Here is a 20,290-nt window from a genome sequence, read left to right on the forward strand (position 1 = left end):
ACATGTAAAGTGTTGGTCCCATGTTTCCAAGAAAGTCTCTCAAATTTTGTGTACAAATTTTTTCACATCCCTGTTAGTGAGTATTTCTCCTTTGCCAAGATAATCCATCCACTGACAGGTGTGGCATATCAAGAAGCTGATTAAACAGCATGAACATTACACAGGTACACCTCTTGCTGGGGACAATAAAAGGCCACTCTAAAATGTGCAGTTTTTTCACACAACACAATGCCACAGATGTCTCAAGTTGAGGGAGCGTGCAATTGGTAAGCTGACTGCAGGAATGTCCACCAGAGCTGTTGCCAGAGAATTGAATGTTCATTTCTCTACCATAAGCCACTTTCAACGTCATTTTAGAGAATTTGGCAGTATGTCGAACCGGCCTCACAACTGCAGACCACGTGTAACCAAGCCAGCCCAGGACCTCAAGATCCGTCTTCTTCACCTGCGGGATCGTCTGAGACCAGCCACCTGGACAGCTGATGAAATGGAGGAGTATTTCTGTCTGTAATAAAGCCCTTTTGTGGGGAAAAACTCATTCTGATTGGCTGGGCCTGGCTCCCAAGTGGGTGAACCTATGCCCTCCCAGGCCCACCCATGGTTGCTCCCCTGCCCAGTCATGTGAAATCCATAGATGAGGGTCTAATGAATTTATTTCAATTGACTGATTTCCATATGAACTGTAACTCAGTAAAATCATTTAAATTGTTGTTTATATTTTTGTTCAGTATAGTTTAGATACCATGCAGAATAAAGATTTCCAGATCAAAATGCTATATTTCAGAGATTCAAATATAGGCCTGCTTTATGCTTCACAACACATTTCTAAATTGCCTCTTTCATACTTTGGTTTTAGGCACAATGTTAGTTTTTACTTCGGGTATCAATTCCTTGTATCAGGAAAGAAAATACAGAGTTCAATTTGCCCTTGCCACGGTTGTATGGAACTCCTCTCAGCCCTTCGGTGTTCCACACGCTGAGCACCCCATCTCCCAACCCTCAGAGTGAATAAAAACAAACTATCTTTAAGACTTAATCTGTGTTTAATATTACAGTATTTCATCATGACATTGTGTAACATTTGATAAACTTCAAGTACTTCAGAAACAATTATGTTTGTATTGCTCTTCCTAAAAGTGTTCTGTATTACAAATGGGATTCATCATGAGCATCACATAATTCATTTCCTAACCATTTCCCCTAATTATAGCTTATTGCAATCTACTACCATTGTGTTTACCATGCCTGCATTTTCTGTTTATCTGAAAATATTGGACATATTCCATTCTCTTCTAAGAAATGTAACATGAATTAAACTCAATCATTGTGCAAATTCCGCATACCAGAGGAGGCTGGTGGGAGGAGCTATAGGAGGATGGGCTCATTATTTACATTTTAGTCATTTTAGCAGACACTCTTATCCAGAGCGACTTACAGGAGCAATTAGGGTTAAGTGCCTTGCTCAAGGGCACATCAACAGATTTTTCACCTAGTCGGCTCGGGGATTAGAACCAGCGACCTTTCGGTTACTGGCACAACGCTCTTAACCACTAAGCTACCTGGAATGGAATAAATGAAACAGTACCAAACATAAGGAAACCACGTTTGACTCCGTTCCATTTTATTATATTCCAGCCATTATAATGAGCCCATCCTCCTATAGCTCCTCCCACCAGCCTCCGCTGATGGATATCCATATACATAGTGGCATGGAACGATTTAACTTATCATAAAGCACTCGTTTAGTGTAAGTTAAAAACACTTGGTCCATGTTAATTTAGCCTTAACATAAAAATACACATTAAACATATTAGATAAAGACCTTAACCCAGGGGAGTTTAACATAAAGTAGTACTGTAGTGTACCTGAGTGTCAGTAGCACACCCCTATTTTCAGGAGTTCTTGTTCCCACCAGTCATTTGCTCACTGTATGTGCCAATCATACATTCAGCCAGTTCAGTCCTCTCACACTATTTGGGAAAATGGCATTGGTTATGTGGCAGGTTGCGGCTTGGCCTATGACTCAGTGGTTGTTGTCACAAGAAGAAGCTTTCAGGGACGGGAGTCGCTCTGCTGCTCTCGCTCTTTCTGCCAGAAACTTGTCAAATTCTAAAAGGAGGGAGAAGGAGAAGTTGCCTTAGGAGGGCTTTGTTGGGTCTCAAAAAGGGATTCCTCAGGACTTTGCAATAGTACAAGAAAGCAAACAAAATTGTTGTTGGATCTACATAGCGATACCCAGGGAGTGGATGAGAAACTAAGAAATAGAAGCTCACCCTCACTTGTCACACCCTCTGAATCAGCCATGTCGTCCTCCTGTGACACACATAACACACATGAAAGCCTTGTCTGTTGTGTTCACGTCAACAGTCATTTGTCCAAACAAATCTACTTGCTCATGCAAGCAGATTGAATATGTTCAAGAATCCAGGAATGCTACATTTGCTGGGGTAAAGTACAAAGCAGGCATTTGCATTTACTGTACACTATAGTCCATAAAACCAAATGAGAAAGGGGGTGCAAGGACAGGCACTGGTATAACATGGAACCAAGTTGGACTCTGCTTGTATACCATTACATTTTGAGTGAATGCCAATAGTGACCCACCTCATCCACATCCAGCCACTTCTCAATGTCATCCATCACAGACGTCTGACTCACAGGGATCTGGGGGAGTCGGGTGAGAGGTTACTGTCAGGATTTACTGTAAGCCACTGTTTGGTCATCACAAGAACACTGTTACCCCTAGATTTTTCTTGGGCAATCTACAAATAACCACCATTCAAGCATGCAGACCCCTAGTATTCTGATTGAAACAAACCCGAAAACCATTTATTTTAGACAGGGGGAAACAAGGGATCCACCACCCTCAAGTTATGACAGGGAAAACAGAACAGAGAGTGGGAGTAAATTAGCAAGCCTAGTAATGATTCTGAAGAGTCATGATTTAAAAGGGATACTTCGGGATTTTGGCAATGAGGCCATTTGTCTACTTCACCTGAGTCAGATGAACTTGTGGATACCCTTTTTATGTCTCTGCGAGCCATTTCAAATAAGTTTCTAACTCTAGCACAATTGCTAACTAGCGTTAGCGCAATGACTGGAAGTCTATGGGTATCGATCTACTAGCATGCTAGCAGATACCAATAGACTTCCAGTCATTGCGCAAACACTAGCTAGCATTGGCTCACGAAACTACCTCCAACTTCCTTCATACTGGACACAGAGACATAAAAATGGTATTCACGAGTTCATCTGACTCTGGGGAAATAGATAAATCCCGAAGTATCCCTTTAATCCCGAAGTATCCCTATCAGCTTCAGAAATGAACACTTATAACACTCAACCCATGAATGCAAAAATCTAAGTATTGTTTGACAAGCTAAAAATAACCAGTTCAGGCACACAGGAAAGAAGAGCATGCAACCATCTCAGTACAAAGATGGAGGAAACAATAATTAATTAAAATACACACTAAACATGCTTGAATGCAAAATATCCCAGCATGAGCCCCAAACACAGGCTAGAACACAAACGGAATGGCACTGTGCCAGCCAATCAGACCCACCATTCCCTTTTCCATCATCCAATCAAACTGTGGCGAGGAGCTGAGGGGGGTGGGGTCTGGGCTGTCATCCTTTACACAGATAGACATTTTTATTTACGAACAAACATACCGGTAGACATGCATGCCATAACACAAAACCATTGGGTTATGAACAAGCAGACAAAACAGACAGACACTCTTATAGCACTGACAAAATGGCCAACTTTGCACGTGAAACTGTAGCAGGTTAACAGACAGATTTTTTTTTTTTTTTCCACATACAGAGGCAGGGCAGACCTACACATTAACTAAGACACAGGGTTATTGTACACATTAGTGACACTTAGTAACACTCCACAGGGCACAAGGACTCTATGGACACAATCAATGCCCTTCCTAACCAGACATCCTTTCAAATCGGTCCTGGGTTAAATCATTCTGGGGTTACTGACCGTTCCAGTGTTCTGTAATCTGGTGTTCTGAGCTTGAGCCAGACTGTCGGCAGCACCTTCATTCCGCTCACTGAAACACACATTTCACTGCTTAGAAAATGATGCAGTTTACAGTGTACGTACAGTAGTAGCCATCTCCACAAGTAACCATTGGCCATAGTATGAACCACTTCTACTGGAAAACCAAATACAGCGGAGGAACGCATTCCTTCAACATTTGTCCTGCAAATGTTTGTACAGTTTTCTCACTAGCCATGTACGCTTGCAGTTCATGTCAGACTCAGTTCATAATCCTTATTGACAGAATGAATGGCACAGATATCTTGAGAGAGATAAGCAGCCACCCTGAGCCAGTCAGGTTCACCTCAATAGGCCTACATTCATTTCCTGTCTAGACTAGAGCACCACCTTAGCTGGAGCAGGACTGTTATAACCTAAAACAAGCCACGGAGTGACAAGACTGAACCATAGCACTAGTCTATTTGTTATACAGTACTAAGCCAGGAGAAAGTCTGAGACCTGCTTTTGTAAGCTCCCTCTCACACTCGCTATCAGTCTGAGCAATCCGTTCTACGATGAAAGCAAAACCTAGATTTTGTTGGAGCTGCCTATTACCTCGGTCTCTGTTGTGTCTGTGAGATGCTCCTGTTCTGTGCAAATTCATCGAATTCCCTCATACCTATATGGAAAACAGGGAAAGATAATGAATTGTACTATAGGGACAGTGAGAACCTCTATCAGATGGAGGAACACTGTAGTTACTTACTGAGTCCTGTCATCTGACTAGACACAGTGTCAACTGTTGATCGGCTGAGATGGCAGTGGGTGGGAGCTGTAGCAACAGGCTTGATTGCAGCACTGAGGTCAATAAGGTTAACGTAGGTTGGGCTCTGGGCGATTGAGACATTTTTTGAAGAAGTTGAACAGTACATATCACAAATGCATGTTTGGTTGAGAAATTAGGGTAAAGGACGACAGATCCTTAAGAAAAACACTTACCTGCTGTGTAGCTCTTTGTCTCTGAAACCTGGAAAGGAAATAATGAAAATCACACTGTTATCATAGCATGAATTATTGACTGTATCTGATGTTGATCATTTAGCTAGGACAATACCTCTGGTAGCGAGTGAAGGTGGCATTGATTTCGTCATTGGCAACCAGCAGCTCCTCTGTCAGCTTCTCCTCACTGAGTCTTGGGACCAGCTCCATTATCGTATCCTGCATGTCCTTACATGCTGCATACAACTCCTACTGACAGAGAGAGAGAGAGCAGGAGATACAGAGAGTCAGTGAAAAGACAACAATGGACAAAAGTGAGATGGATACAAACAGATGACATGTGTCACAGCCATGGATGGACAGCCATAGAGCGTGCCCAGAGAGTGAACCAACTAACCTGAAGCAGCTCTGTGTCTGAATGCTTGGCTGTTGCTGGATCCAGTTGAGACATCATATCTGACATCACTGTCAGGTTACCTCGAACCACTCCCAGGTCTGTCTTCAACTTTTTAACCTGGAATAGGAGTCAATGGCATCGGCACTCATATGCTAAATTGTGTGGGGTGGGGAAGGCATAATACTGCAAAGCATCAACTTTTATCATAAACTCTGGATGTGAAACAAGTAACTGTGAAACATCCACAGTGCACAAGGTAATTTGATTTTAAAGTAATGCCCTGGAGTGAATTCAGCCTGCATGCAAAATATATGTTGTGTTACTAAAATAAAAGCCATGCCATTTTAGAGGCCCCTGTACGACGTGAGCATTCTAATCACCTGATAAGGTGTGAAGGTGAGGGGTCCATGCTCGCTCTGTTGGGATGCAGGAAGCTGGGGTGATATGGGTACAGGCCTGGGAGATGAGGGTGCAGCAGATACAGTGACAGTAGGCCCGTTATCAGGCATAGTCTGGTGGACAGAGCACAGGGACCAACTGAGTTAGAGAATAGTGTTAAGGAGTAGGGAGTTAAAACGGCTTTAGAGAGGTTTAGCAGAAAGTTGTACTCTGTATTTGTCAGTGAGGAAATGCATGCATGCATTTTCACCAGTCATTGTTTGAAGGTATACCCTATTTGGAGTGTGAATGGGGGAATATCCATCCAGTTCAGTCATGGGGAACTCCAGTCCTTTCCGCCTCAGGTCCTCGTACACAGAAACCACGCCCGTCAGAGCTGGTGAGCTGCGGAATGCGTCTGCCCACGCCTGAACAATAGACAAACACAGATCATAAACAGCACAGCCCAACAATAGCTAGCTGTCAATTCCAACACAGTGTTAGTGAGCTCTGTGGCTTACTGAAGGTATGAGTACCAATGCCATCGCTCACCTGTATAAGGCTGAGCACTCTGTCATGCAGGACCAGAGGGGGATTGTTCTTGGGTAAGATGGCCCTGACCAGAACCCCCTCAACAAACACCCTGGTTGAGACTAGCACATGGAACCTGTGGCCACAGTTCTTCACACACACTTCCAGTACCTGAGAACCAACAGGACATAAGAGAGAGGGTGATAGATTAATTATTAATGACTAATTATTACATCCTGAAACTGTGTATAATGTGTTAGAAATGTGTGAGTGTAGGACCAGTAAGCTACCATTGAGCTACTATTTAGCAATGTGAGTAAGAGTTAGACCAGACAACAATGGAGAACTGTCTAAACCAAGATAAAGGGGCCTCCCAATTTAGGGAGGATGCGATATCTGCACCTGGCCGAGCAAGGAGTGGGAAAAGATAAGAACAGTGATGGTCAGGAGAGCAGAGGAAAACATGAGCTGAGCCGAGGTGTGTGTGTGTTTACAAGATGTGTATAGTGGAAAAATACAGGCCGCCTAAGGGGGGGGGGGGGGGGGGCAGGATTTTTAGTATGACTTATGTGTATAAAAGGATTGTACCACCATTTTGTTTCAGAATTCTCAATGAATAAATATCTCTGACTATGCAGACCGGGACTCTGGCCGTTACTTAAATCCCGAAAGACTTACAACCTTTTGGGAGACGCACAGAGACACTAAAATAGTTTGTTAAATAATTCACTTAACAGCTTGGTCCTTCTGAGCCGGACTCCAATACCCTGTTTCTGTCATTCCAGGTAACTCTGAAAACCGTCGACGGGCGAATGATACATTCGTAAATAGAAAGTCCTGCCCTTTGACATTAAGGGTTAAAACAGGCCAGAGGACACCTGATTAATGACAGAGACGGTGACGGAATCCAAACCTACATTGAATCTCGGCTGCAAGGATAAGGTCAGTAGTCTTTATTCATTAACTTGGTGAAATTGATTTGAGGACTTGCTAAAATATTGAAAAGTAGCAAATTGATCAATGCGTAGCCATTTTAAGTGAAATGTGGGGTTGACTGTCAGGAATTATCAAGATTACATTGTGAGGATAGACTCCTCCGTAGAGTAGGAGATAATTCTGGGGGACTAGTCAACCTGGTGGTGGGTTCGTAATGATTCACGGTAATAGGCCATTACCAAAAGAAACTACCCGGTGTTGAAATAGAAGGAACTATTAAAAGTACACCTATGGGATGTAACCTGTAAGAGATTATTGAACAGTCAACAAATAATCCGGGTTAAACAAATACAAAAAGTACACCAGAAGGAATTAAAGAAGCATGTGTGAGAAATAGAATATTAGTAAAGTCAAAAACAACTGTAGATTTTGCTGTAACTCTATCCGTTCTGGAGCCTTATAAACTCCAGGTTACCGATACAACACCAATAATCATGTAAGGTTGTATACGTGTGAGACCTAATGTTTGCTCAAAAGTCACATGAATAATTCCAGGTGGTTGTATAGAGGAGGGAGAACCCATTCCTGTTGTATGAGACTGTCAGGAATTATCAAGATTACATTGTGGGGATCAATCCCTCTGTAAAAGTATGAGATAATTCTGGGGGACTAGTCAAGACTACATATACAGGGAGGGGTGGTTCCAGGTGGTTGTATAGAGGAGGGAGAACCCATTCCTGTTGTATGAGACTGTCAGGAATTATCAAGATTACATTGTGGGGATCAATCCCTCTGTAAAAGTATGAGATAATTCTGGGGGACTAGTCAAGATTACATATACAGGAAGGGGTGATTCAGGGTGTTGTTGTGTGAAGCGGTTTTCTATTACTTGTTAAATTGACTTGTTATATAGAAGAGGTGGCTAAGGGATTTTTAACAGTACCAACCATGGGGGGCAAATCCTCACAAGAGGTCCCAGAATTTACTGGGGACGAGAAATTCATGGAAATGCGAGACAAACGAAATGTGTATTATGGGCATATTTGGAGAAATAAATATGGCTTTAATGGGCGACATGATGTAATTAAACTGGAATCTATGATTAAACAAATGCATGTAAATTGTGGTACTGATCTAAAGAAACAGAAAAGAGAGGGCTTAGAAACAGCCAGGGTGTGGCTAGTAGAAGCTAGAAAGCGGGAAGAAGGCAGCAAGAAAAGAGAAGTGAGTGAGAGGGAAAGAGAAGTGAAGGTTGAGGTCTCCGAGCCTCCCCCAGAGCAGAGGGCAGAAAGGTTATATCCAAACTTGGCAGACCAGGCATGGAGAGAAAATCCAGATGATGAATACGTAGGGAGGAGAAGGAGAGTGCAGGGGAATAATGTCGCCCCCCCACCGGCCCCACCTCCCTATGAGGAAGAAGGGGCTGGAGGAGGAAGGGAAGATGAAGGTGAGGAAGAGCCAGAGGTAGAGGAGTACAGGACAAGGGCAGAGAAAGTCAGACAGGAGGCTAAAAGGGAGAAAGAGAAAAGGAAAAAGCTAGAGAGGCACAGGGCTGAGGCCAAGAGAAAGGGGAATGATGAGTCAGAAGGGTAAGAATCAGATGGGGCTGGCAGTGGTAAGGGTAAAATGGAGCAATCCTATCCCTTAATAGCCCTGCCAAACCCCAGAGCAGGAGAAGACAACCAGCCTGATACATTACAAGTATACAGAGCATGGACCCAGAGAGATGTAATGAGAGCAGTGGACGGGATACCACACCCCAAGACGGGGGTACACCAGTTCAGAAGAGATATGGAAGGGCTGACCGCCAGCTTTAAGATGAATACAGGGGAACTAGAGAGGGCAGTCAGACAGATAGTGTTAAAAGACTGGGCGGCAGTGAGAGGGAACTGGGTTCCCGGAGACGGGAATGCGCAGGTCCTAGAGTGGGCAGAAGGAGGGGCTTATGGAGATAAGTTGGCACAACTCTGTGATAATCTGAGAGAATATTATCACAGACATGCCGACTTCTCCAAGGTCCATGAGTGTAAACAGGGAGACAGTGAGACTATTAGTCAATACCTAGAGAGACTGAGAGATGTGTTCAATGCAAACAGTGGGCTAATAGATCCAGGACCAGGGGCACCAGAGGGTCCGTATCACCAACAGTTAAAGATTGCCTTCCTAAGTGGAATGAGGCCAGAAATCTCTCAAACAATAAAAAATACCCTAATTGGCTGGGGGACGGCCACCTTAGCTGAGGTTAAACGTTATGCAATCCATCATGAACAGAATGTAAAGGAACGAAACAAGAGAAAGGAAGCGAAGGGAGCTGAGTACCTAGTGGCAGTCCTAGGGGAGATGGGAGGTAGGAGAGACTGGAAGGACCTAGGAGAGAAGAGAGGCAACGGTAATAGTGGAGACAGGAGTGAATGGAAGTGTTTCAATTGTGACAAAACGGGACATTTTGCTAGAGAATGTGAGGAACCGTGTTATCACTGTGGAAGGAAAGGGCACCAGTCAAGAGACTGTAAAAAGAAGGGGAAGAGAGGAAAAGGAGGAAAGTATAATCCAGGCAGAGGAGGAAGAGACAGGGGGAGAAAGCCAGAATCAGAGGAAGAAGAGGAGGCATGACTAGAGTGGGAGGAAGAAAGAAATCAGGAGAAGCAGGAGAGAGAGCTGGAGGTGTTTGATCTGTCTCTTGTAGATTTGGCATTACAACAGGAACAGAAACCATACCTAACATTGACAGTAATGGGTAAAAAGATAACATTTCTCTGTGATACTGGGGCAGACCGAACCTGTATTTGTAAAGATAATGCACCAGAGGGAATTGACATTAATGGAGAAAAAATTATAGTGCAATCAGCCTCTGGTCATAAAGGTATTGAACAGCTGTCTGCACCAGTAACACTGAAACATGTAAAGACAGGGAGTGAAGCTACTCTGCCTGTACTGATTTCAGTACAGTGTCCTGTTAATCTATTGGGAAGAGATGCGATTACGCAGTTAAACATAGAAGTAAGACCGACAGTGAGGGGAATGCAGGCTCATGTGATAAAGGATAATATGGTTGTAAGTGGTGAAGGGGAACCATGTTATTGGTATAGCCAGGACCTGTTGAGGGGAGGTAACTCAGACATACCAAAGACCTTAGTAGACTTGACTAAAACCCTAGTACCTGACTCACCTAAAATGACTGAGGATGACTTACATTGTACTCTGTGGTATAATACACACTCTGTCCCTAGTAAAGAATATGAGGAAGCTCTGTTTAAAACCACAGAAAGGACAATAGGCTTGAAATGGTTTCATTATGATGACACCCATGCAGCAGCAGAAGTTGAATTGAGGCCACAGAGTCAGCAATTCTATAGAGAGAGATGGAGCCCACATGTCTCCTTGGCAAAGGAAGCTCAAGAGGAGTGGTTAGATCTGGGGAAATGGGTGACACAGGCAAAGTATGTTAAAGACTGGCAGACTGCTCCTAACCGGGAACAACATAGCCAATCAACCGGCCGATATCGTAGGAAGTTGAATTGGAGAGCAGGTTGCACACCCGCTGTGCACCTAGACATAGGATGTGATAATTGATGACCAGATATTTTCCTCACAGAGGAACAAGAAAGAGACCTTGAGATTGTACCTCTAGAGTTGTGGTCTAAGGGACCAGCCGATGTGGGGTTAATTAAGGGAGTAACTCCAGTCCAGGTGGTTCCGCGGTCAAACCATAGGCCATACCAAAAACAATATCCAATGAAACCAGAAGCCATTATAGGGATTACTCCCACATTTGACCACTTACTCAAAGGTGGAGTGATAATCCCCGGGGATGAGGCACAGTGTAATTCACCTGTATTTCCAGTAAAGAAGGCAGCTCCAAGCAATGATTGGCGAATGGTAATGGACCTACAGGGGGTAAATAAGAACATCATTCCAAGAGCACCCTGTGTTCCAGACCCACACACTCTATTGAACCAATTGAAACCAGAACATTCTTACTTTACTGTGATAGACATAGCTAATGCTTTCTTTAGTATACCTGTACATCCTGATAGTCAAGGATGGTTTGGCTTTACCTTCAAAGGTCAGAAATACACATACTCGAGACTTCCACAAGGTTATTCGGAAAGTCCTACAATTTTTTCCCAGGCTATCACACGTAACCTGGGAATGTTTGAACCCCAAGAGGGGAGCCAAATTTTGATATATGTCGATGATATACTGGTAGCAAACCCCTCGAAGGAGGGGTGTAAAAAGGATACTCTCCAGTTGTTAACTTTTATGGCAGGACAAGGGCACAAGGTCAGTAAAAAGAAACTACAACTCTGGCAGAAAGAGGTAATATATCTAGGTCACACGATAACGCAGGATGGGAGAACCCTAAACTCCTCAAGAAAACAGCAATATTAGAAGCTCCTAAACCTCTGAATAAGAAACAAATGATGAGCTTTTTGGGAATGATAAATTACTGTCGAGCATGGATTCCCCATTATGCATTACACACTGGAAAATGTAGTGATCTTATCTATGGAAAAGCTATGGCAGCACATGATAAAATAATCTGGAATAACGAGGCTGATTTGCAATTTGAGGAAATTAAGCAATTATTGACCTCTTCAACGGTGCTGGCGTTCCCTAGATATGACAGACCATTCACTCAAACTGTGGATTGTAGAGAGGGATATATGACATCAGTACTGACACAAAAACATGGGGACAAAAATAAACCGGTAGCATATTTTTCTTCAAGACTTGATGAGGTGGCTCAGGCAATGCCTGTCTGTTTGCAATCAGTTGTGGCAGCTGCTAATGCAGTGCAGGACTCAGCTTCAATAGTACTATACCATGATCTAACCTTAAAAGTTCCACATGCAGTGTCAATTCTGCTATTGGAACACAAGATGGCGTACATGTCACCAGCACGACACCTATCTTGTATGATAAGATTGCTGAACATGCCAAATCTAACTATTGAACGATGTACAACGCTGAATCCTGCAACATTGGTTCCAGTTGTGAATGATGGTAGTCCCCATAACTGTATTGAAGAAACTGAAAAAATAGTACTACCCAGGCCTGACTTAACAGACATAGCTATACCATGTTGTGAAGTAACAATGTTTGTTGATGGATCTTCTAGGAAGAATCCTGATGGCACGAATGCAACTGGTTATGCTGTAGTGACAGAGAACGAGGTTCTAGCTGCTGAACCCTTACCAAGAAACTACTCTGCCCAACAGGCAGAGATAGTGGCATTAACAAAAGCATGCCAACTGGGTAAAGGGAAGGTTATAACTATCTATACCGACAGTGCATATGCCTTTAATACCGTACACGTCTTTGCTGCCCAGTGGAAGAATAGAGGAATGGTTACGACTTCGGGTAAACCAATAACACATGCAGAGTTGATTCTTGACCTCCTAGATGCAGTACTATTACCAAAAAAGCTCGCAATATGTAAGTGTGAGGCGCATACTACAGGGAAGGATAGCATTACTTTGGGGAATGCAAAGGCAGATGAGGAAGCTAAGAAGGCTGGGTCAAAACACTTCTCTGGTTCCAGTCAGCTGTCAAAAGAGGAAGTTTCGATAGACAGAGATCTACTTATAGAGAGCTACAGTAGGGCCCCAATTAAGGAAGTTCACAGATGGGTAAAGCAAGGCGCAGTAAATAAGGAAGGAATATGGGTCAAAGACAGCTTACCAATTCTCCCGAAATCACTGTTTAGATATGCTGCAATATTGACACACGGGCAGAGGCATGTGTCAACCGGAGGGATGGTAGAGCAGATTAGACAACACTTTGTTGCATATGGGATTACAAATTATTTAAAAAACTTTTGTTCAAGATGTGTTATCTGTGCTCAAAGTAATCACCAGGGTAGACAAAGGGCACCTCTGGGTGAGTACCCTCCGGCTAAGTACCCCTTTCAACAATTAGAAATTGACTTTATAGAGCTGACCAGGAGTGAGGGAAAGAAGTGGTGTTTGACTATAATAGACAAATACACTAAATGGGTAGAAGCTTTCCCTACCTCCTCGGCAGATGCTATAACAGTAGCAAAAGCAATATGCCAGGATATAATACCAAGGTTCGGCCTTCTAGAAACTATTTTTTCTGATAATGGATCGCATTTTTCTAATCAAGTAATATATAATATTGGACAGAAGTTACAAATAAACATGAAGAAGCATTGTTCGTATAGCCCGAAATCGGCTGGACTTATCGAACGCATGAATCAGACAATTAAGGCTAGATTACGAAAAACTCACATGAGCACAGGAAGGAATTGGGTACAATGTCTGCCAATCGTACTAATGACTATCAGAATAACGCCAGATAAGAATGGATTGTCCCCCTTTGAGAAAGTGTTTGGAAGACCTTACAGGATGCCACAGTTGGCAGGGCCAGAACAGGCAGACATAGAAGTAGAAGACACGTTGGCACAACACATGAGAAGACTGTTCATTATCCAAACACGTATGTCAAAGATTTTGTGCCCCACAGGAGAACTAAAGGAGAAGGTAACCCACTCCATCCAACCAGGTGACTGGGTGTGGATCCAATCCTTGAAGAAGAAAGACTGGAAGCAGCCCCGTTGGGAAGGTCCATATCAGGTCCTGTTGGTGACGGCCTTCGCTGTAAGAATTGCGGAAAGATCCACCTGGGTGCATGTCACACACTGTAAAAAGGTAATCCCAGCTACACCTGACGAACAAACACAGAGTTAGGAGAAAGAACCGATCACCACTAGGGCTCGGGGGTTGGCTCCTTAACGAAGATTCCCTTACCCTGTCTGATCATCCCTGTGTGAGTTCGATAGAAGGTAAAGCAATGGGTTGGCCTCTGGCATCTGACATAATAATATAATAATAATATGCCATTTAGCAGACGCTTTTATCCAAAGCGACTTACAGTCATGCGTGCATACATTTTTTGTGTATGGGTGGTCCCGGGGATCGAACCCACTACCTTGGCGTTACAAGCGCCGTGCTCTACCAGCTGAGCTACAGAGGACGACATGTTCTCAGGGCGAGGGTGGGGATTCACAGGTCTCCTGACGGTAGGTAGCTGTCTGATTGTGGGGGCCATATTCCTAACACACTCAAACCCTCCTGATCCGCCAGAAGTAGTAGTTAACCTAACACAAGTTGATAAAATAATACCTGAGCACAGTCTACGAAGGCATAGGAGACAGCTAGACGTAGGGAAAGGGGAAGTACTAGGGACTGTAGGGAAGGACATCACCTTTGAGGTCTTTGCGGACTAGTTGGGAAGTTGGGGACTACTGGCTGGTAGTATCATAAAGGATGGGAGATATATATGTATGTCACCATGTACATCCTGGGACCATGTAGTTGCTCATACCGAGCGAGGGGGATATGTCAATCTCCATACACAGTTTAAGGACAGGTGGAGTATTGTGAAAGTAGGGAATTACCAGAAATGGCAGTGCGACCCATATAAGGGTAGGTACTGTCTGAAAGTCCGAATTACGCTAAAACAGGTAAAGGCTACGGATGAGGGAATGTGGTACATAGGATTTTACCGCAAATGTTGTGGAGACCCATTAGTGGCTTTCTGGGTAGTAATCAACCCAGCAGATGTTACAGACCTGACAAGTAAGATATCCTCTTCAACTGGGGCACCCTATAGAGTAAACATCTCTGAGGGAGGTAGTGAGACCGGGGCCATGGTGAAGATAGTGCAAACTATAGACCTGAAGGAAGTAGTACAGGTGGAGACGGGGTACAGGGATCCTAACCTGTGGTTGGAATGGATTCAGTATACGGCAAGAACTATGTCTAAAGAGGACTGTTATGCCTGTGGGACAGCCAAACCAAGGTTAACAACTACTCCGTTCCCCTTGACGGGCTTTAACTCTCCGTCAGGTTTATCTTGCATGATTAAATTGTTCAAGCCACCTGGGAATGTGGTGAAGGAGTCTTGTAGTAACTTGCACTATCTGTATCCCCCGATAACAAAGTCACCCCGACCTAGGTTACTTCCGTTTGAAGTCTCAGGGGAGTCTTACTATTGTTTCTCTAGGACTGATAAAATAGGATACAGGGTAGGGCATCTTAGCTCCTGCTCCCACACAGAGAATGTCACAACTAAAGAGACCATGACTAATCTCTCCTCTTTGTTGCAGCCAGAGGATTTTAGGAACCAAAACCAGGCCCGTGCTGACATCTGGTGGTTGTGTGGTGATGACAGACTGTGGCCTCACCTACATACTAATTGGACAGGAACCTGTGCGCTAGCTCAGCTGGTAATGCCCTTCACTCTCATCAAACGTGTCAGAGACTGGTGAGTTGTCACGTAGAAAGCGGGACCTCCTCCCGGGATCCTTTGATGAAAGGATATATATTGATGGGATAGGAGTACCTCGAGGGGTTCCAGAAGAATTCAAAGCTAGGAATCAGATCGCAGCTGGGTTTGAATAAAGTATTTTCTGGTGGTCAACAATTAATAAAAACGTAGATTGGATAAATTATATTTACTATAACCAGCAAAGATTTATAAACCACACTCGTGATGCAATAAAGGGATTGGCTGAGCAGACAGAGGCAACTAGCTTAATGGCATGGCAGAATAGAATAACTTTAGATATGCTTTTGGCTGAGCGGGGCGGAGTTTATGTTCTGTTTGGATCTATGTGCTGTACTTTCATCCCCAACAATATAGCACCGGACGGGTCCATGACCAAAGCGCTTCAGGGACTCACCACGCTGGCGAACGAACTGGCTGAGAACTCTGGTATTGATAGCTCCCTAAACGGTTGGTTTGATAACATATTTGGTAAATGGAAAACTATTGTTGCAACTATTCTGGGTGCCGCTATAGCTTCTATGGGTATGCTTGTTCTTTGTGGATGTTGTCTTATTCCCTGTGTCTGAGGGTTGGTGAGCAAGGCGATGGAGTAGGCAGTTTCCCAACAGATGGTGAGATACGGCCCAATCCCGGACTCCGACCTAAGGAATGAAGGATATGACCTACCAGGCTTGGTGGAGGATGACGACGATTCAGATAGTTTGAGACTGGATGAAACTTTTCTTAGTTCTAATGTGTGAAGGTTGCAGTGAAAATCTAACGAAGAGCTGTGATTGGATGTTAACCTAGAACTACAAATCTCTAGTTTAAAAGTTATTGTAATGACTTTTGTGTATTAAAGTCTAGTTTTAAGTATGATGTACTAATTAATCAATATTGCAGGATGTGATGAAGCAAATGTTCTTCACTATAGGCTTAGACTGTTGTTTCCAGATAGTGGGTAAACAGGTTAGGTACCATTGCTAAATAGTAACATTACGCTTTTAATCATGGGGTAACCCTGATGAACCTGTATTGAATGAGACACTTTTTAATGTTTTTATATGCAAACCAACTTATATACTTCAATGAGTGTGATTTATTTCTATAACAACATATATTTTGTATGTGCGTAATATTTAGTCAAAGGGTGGATTGATAGATTAATTATTAATGACTAATTATTACACCCTGAAACTGTGTATAATGTGTTAGAAATGTGTGAGTGTAGGACCAGTAAGCTACCATTGAGCTACTATTTAGCAATGTGAGTAAGAGTTAGACCAGACAACAATGGAGAACTGTCTAAACCAAGATAAAGGGGCCTCCCAATTTAGGGAGGATGCGATATCTGCACCTGGCCGAGCAAGGAGTGGGAAAAGATAAGAACAGTGATGGTCAGGAGAGCAGAGGAAAACATGAGCTGAGCCGAGGTGTGTGTGTGTTTACAAGATGTGTATAGTGGAAAAATACAGGCCGCCTAAGGGGGGGGGGGGGGCAGGATTTTTAGTATGACTTATGTGTATAAAAGGATTGTACCACCATTTTGTTTCAGAATTCTCAATGAATAAATATCTCTGACTATGCAGACCGGGACTCTGGCCGTTACTTAAATCTCAAAAGACTTACAACCTTTTGGGAGACGCACAGAGACACTAAAATAGTTTGTTAAATAATTCACTTAACAGAGGGCGAGAGAGAAAGTTTAGATTTAGTTTCTTCATAAACTTGTAACATAGGTTACATGCCATTTCCCATGGGGGGCCAGTATGAAAAACACAAAAATAAATGTATGCACTCACTAACTGTAAGTCGCTCTGGATAAGAGTGTCTGCTAAATAACTAAAATGTAAAATGTATGAAGAAAAGGCAAAAGTATGGTGAATGAGAGAGGCAAATGTTACACTCACAGTCAATGCCAGCATGACCTCTCTGACGTTCTTGTTTCCCACAATTATCTTCTTTATTGCTTTGTATGCATCTCTAGGCCTGTAATCGTTGTAGGTAAACAATCAATTTCAAAACAACAAGAGCACAATATAGTAAGCTGCCAAAGGAAAAACCAGTCCATTATGTCAACAGAGGATACACACCCCTCCTCTGTCTCGTTGATGATGTCACAGATCTCCATGTTGAGGGCCCAGTCCTCCGACTGCAGACTGGAGCTGGTTGCATATTCTGAGAACAAAAACAATTAAGACATTGCACTTTATTTTACATTTATTTATCTGGACGACATAGAAGTCACTGTGAAACGGTCTCTGCCTCATCATTCTAATTCACAACTCTCAATAGTTGTGTATTAGCCTACTTTGCTGATGCCTCTACTCATCCATGCGAGTTAAATCCCTGTTTGTTTGTTAAACTCATTCTTTCTCCGTCTAACTGACTGGTTCATGTGACCAGCATCAGGTGCTTTGGCAGACGTTTATTGAAACAAATTAAATGTTCTGTCTTCATTCCTCTGAAAGGGAGGGGATAGAAACAGGATTTAGCTCAGTTGAGAAAGTAGAACAACCTCTCCTACTTTTACTGTCACATTGTGGTCAGGCTCTGTCGTAGCCGGCCGCGACCGGGAGACCCATGGGGCGGCGCACAATTGGCCCAGCGTCGTCCAGGGTAGGGGAGGGAATGGCCGGCAGGGGATGTAGCTCAGTTGGTAGAGCATGGCGTTTGCAACGCCAGGGTTGTGGGTTCGCTTCCCACGGGGGGTATGATAAAAAAATAAAAAAAATAAAAAATAACAATAATGTATGAACTCACTAACTGTAAGTCGCTCTGGATAAGAGCGTCTGCTAAATGACTAAAATGTAAATGTAAATATAGATTAAAATAGGCAGACAGTATTCCCATCTATAATTATGTCACAGGGGGAGCTTTCAAGCTTATAAGATAAAATAGTAGGCCACTTGTAGTCTACATAAAAACAAGTTGGCAAGAAGATTAATTATTAGTCAGCAACGTTATTCACTCTGAAACATCTACAGTATATGTTATTCAATTATTTCTTAATAGGCCCAGTGCAGTCAAAAATATGATTTTCCTGTGTTTGATATATATTTTTCACACTTAGGTGGTAATAATAATGTGAAATTGTGAAAATGATGATAATTCCCTTTTAGTGTAAGAGATGTTTGAAAAGTCTACCTGAAATGTGCCTGTTTTGGTGGGATGGAGTTTTGGCCTACCCGATGATATCACCAGGTGGTAAATTAGTTAACAGACCAATAAGAAAGAGTTCCAAACCTCTGCCAATAACAGCTAGTTTTCCTCTCCCACTCACAGTCCTAGCAAAATTATTGCTTGAGAAATTGCTCTTTGCTAAGAAGTTGTTTATTTTTTTACAATTTTAATTGAAAACATTCACAGTAAGGTACTTCAATGTTACCCAGAAATGATTTGATATTGCGATAAAAACGGCTGCATTGGACCTTTAATAAATTCCCCCCTTAAAATTAGGTCACGAAGGAAGGAAACTACTTTTCACCGCCCCACTCAGAACTTGCCAAACGATTGGTCTATACAACACCAACAATACCCAAACTGGCCAATGAAATTGAGGATTAAAACACTGTAAACCCGCCTCTAGGGTATTATTGTGCGGTGTAAGGATCAGTCAAGTAATAGCATAATCTATTCTTGCACTGTCAATCTTCATCAATTAACTAACTATAAGCAAGCAATTGTCACAGTTTTGTTTCTTATTAAATACATAACCAATAACGCCAATTTCCTTTTGTGGCGTTTTATGGAGTGATAGTGTCTGTTTTCCAACAATAGCCTACCAATGTCTTGTAGCGAATCATGTCTGATGCAACAATGTAAACTAGCTACAAACCGCTATAAACCTACTTTATTAGTTAAAATGTAACAATTACCTATTCGCTGGCCAACCGGTGTAGTAAACGGGTTCCCTGTCAGAAACTCCATCCTTCTTTCTGCCAGTCAAACCAAAATCCAGAACTGCACGTCCTTCGTTTCCACAGCAGAGAGGCGTTCTCGCAACAAACTGGAACACCACAAGTTTAATTAAATTAGGTTACGTCATCTGTTAAAGTGAAAGTTACATTCACTGAACTTTATAGTCTACTAATTGGGAATTTATACATTGCATAAAATGAGACCATATTAATACATTCAGAATGATAGGGTAGCCTACAATAGGGCCACCAGAACAGTTACACAGAGAGGAACAAAAAAACACTATTTGACTAAAGGCTATATTTTCAATATTGAACAATGATAAACCATCTTCACATTCTACCCCAGCCATCAAAATACGTGGACTATGAAGCTACACTACATGACCAAAAGTATGTGGACACCTGCTCATTGAACATCTCGTTCCAAAATCATGGGCATTAATATGGAGTTGGTCCCCCCCTTTGCTGCTATAACAGCCTCCACTCTTCTGGGAAGGCTTTCCACTAGATGTTGGAACATTGCTGCTGGGACTTGCTTCCATTCAGCAACAAGAGCATTAGTGAGGTCGGGCACTGATGTTGGGCGATTAGGCCTGGCTCACAGTCGGCGTTCCAATTCATTCCAAAGGTGAGGTCAGGGCTCTGTGCAGGCCAGTCAAGTTCTTCCACACCGACCTTGACAAACCATTTCTGTATGGACCTCGCTTTGTGCACGGGGGCATTGTCATGCTGAAACAGGAAAGGGCCTTCCTCAAATTGTTGCCACAAAGTTGGAAGCACAGAATTGTCTAGGATGTCATTGTATCCTATAGTGTTAAGATATCCCTTCACTGGA

The 20,290-nt window shown here is 42.9% G+C and overlaps 1 protein-coding gene and 1 long non-coding RNA gene across 5 annotated transcripts; one reads left to right on the forward strand and one right to left on the reverse strand.

Moving 5' to 3' along the window:
• Window positions 1-1,030: 1,030 nt before the first annotated feature.
• Window positions 1,031-19,563, reverse strand: LOC311103534 (target of Myb1 membrane trafficking protein-like). 4 transcript variants are annotated; one of them, XR_014610098.1, is made up of 17 exons: window positions 19,411-19,553; window positions 17,626-17,710; window positions 17,443-17,521; window positions 6,323-6,472; window positions 6,064-6,198; window positions 5,773-5,904; window positions 5,393-5,509; window positions 5,111-5,244; window positions 4,996-5,023; window positions 4,763-4,886; window positions 4,612-4,675; window positions 3,997-4,066; window positions 3,566-3,634; window positions 2,605-2,664; window positions 2,274-2,313; window positions 1,684-2,109; window positions 1,031-1,352 (listed from the first exon to the last, which is right to left on the reverse strand). XR_014610098.1 is itself a non-coding variant. In XM_084145109.1 (16 exons), exons 1-16 carry the CDS (start codon window positions 19,460-19,462, stop codon window positions 2,024-2,026), a joined length of 1,425 nt encoding a protein of 474 aa, XP_084001235.1. In that variant the 5' UTR covers window positions 19,463-19,553; the 3' UTR covers window positions 1,031-2,023. The 4 variants fall into 4 exon arrangements, 2 of the variants coding, with proteins under 2 accessions (XP_084001235.1, XP_084001236.1); XR_014610097.1 differs by lacking the exon at window positions 3,566-3,634 and having other exon boundaries at window positions 19,411-19,563; XM_084145109.1 differs by having other exon boundaries at window positions 1,031-2,109.
• On the forward strand, window positions 7,144-15,788 carry LOC311103535. The gene is made up of 3 exons (XR_014610099.1): window positions 7,144-7,243; window positions 13,711-13,911; window positions 15,372-15,788. It is a non-coding gene; the product is annotated as an uncharacterized lncRNA (long non-coding RNA).
• Window positions 19,564-20,290: the final 727 nt, after the last annotated feature.

The sequence above is a fragment of the Coregonus lavaretus genome (genome assembly GCF_964263955.1).
Source record: "Coregonus lavaretus genome assembly, chromosome: 28".
NCBI classification, from domain to species: Eukaryota; Metazoa; Chordata; class Actinopteri; order Salmoniformes; family Salmonidae; genus Coregonus; species Coregonus lavaretus.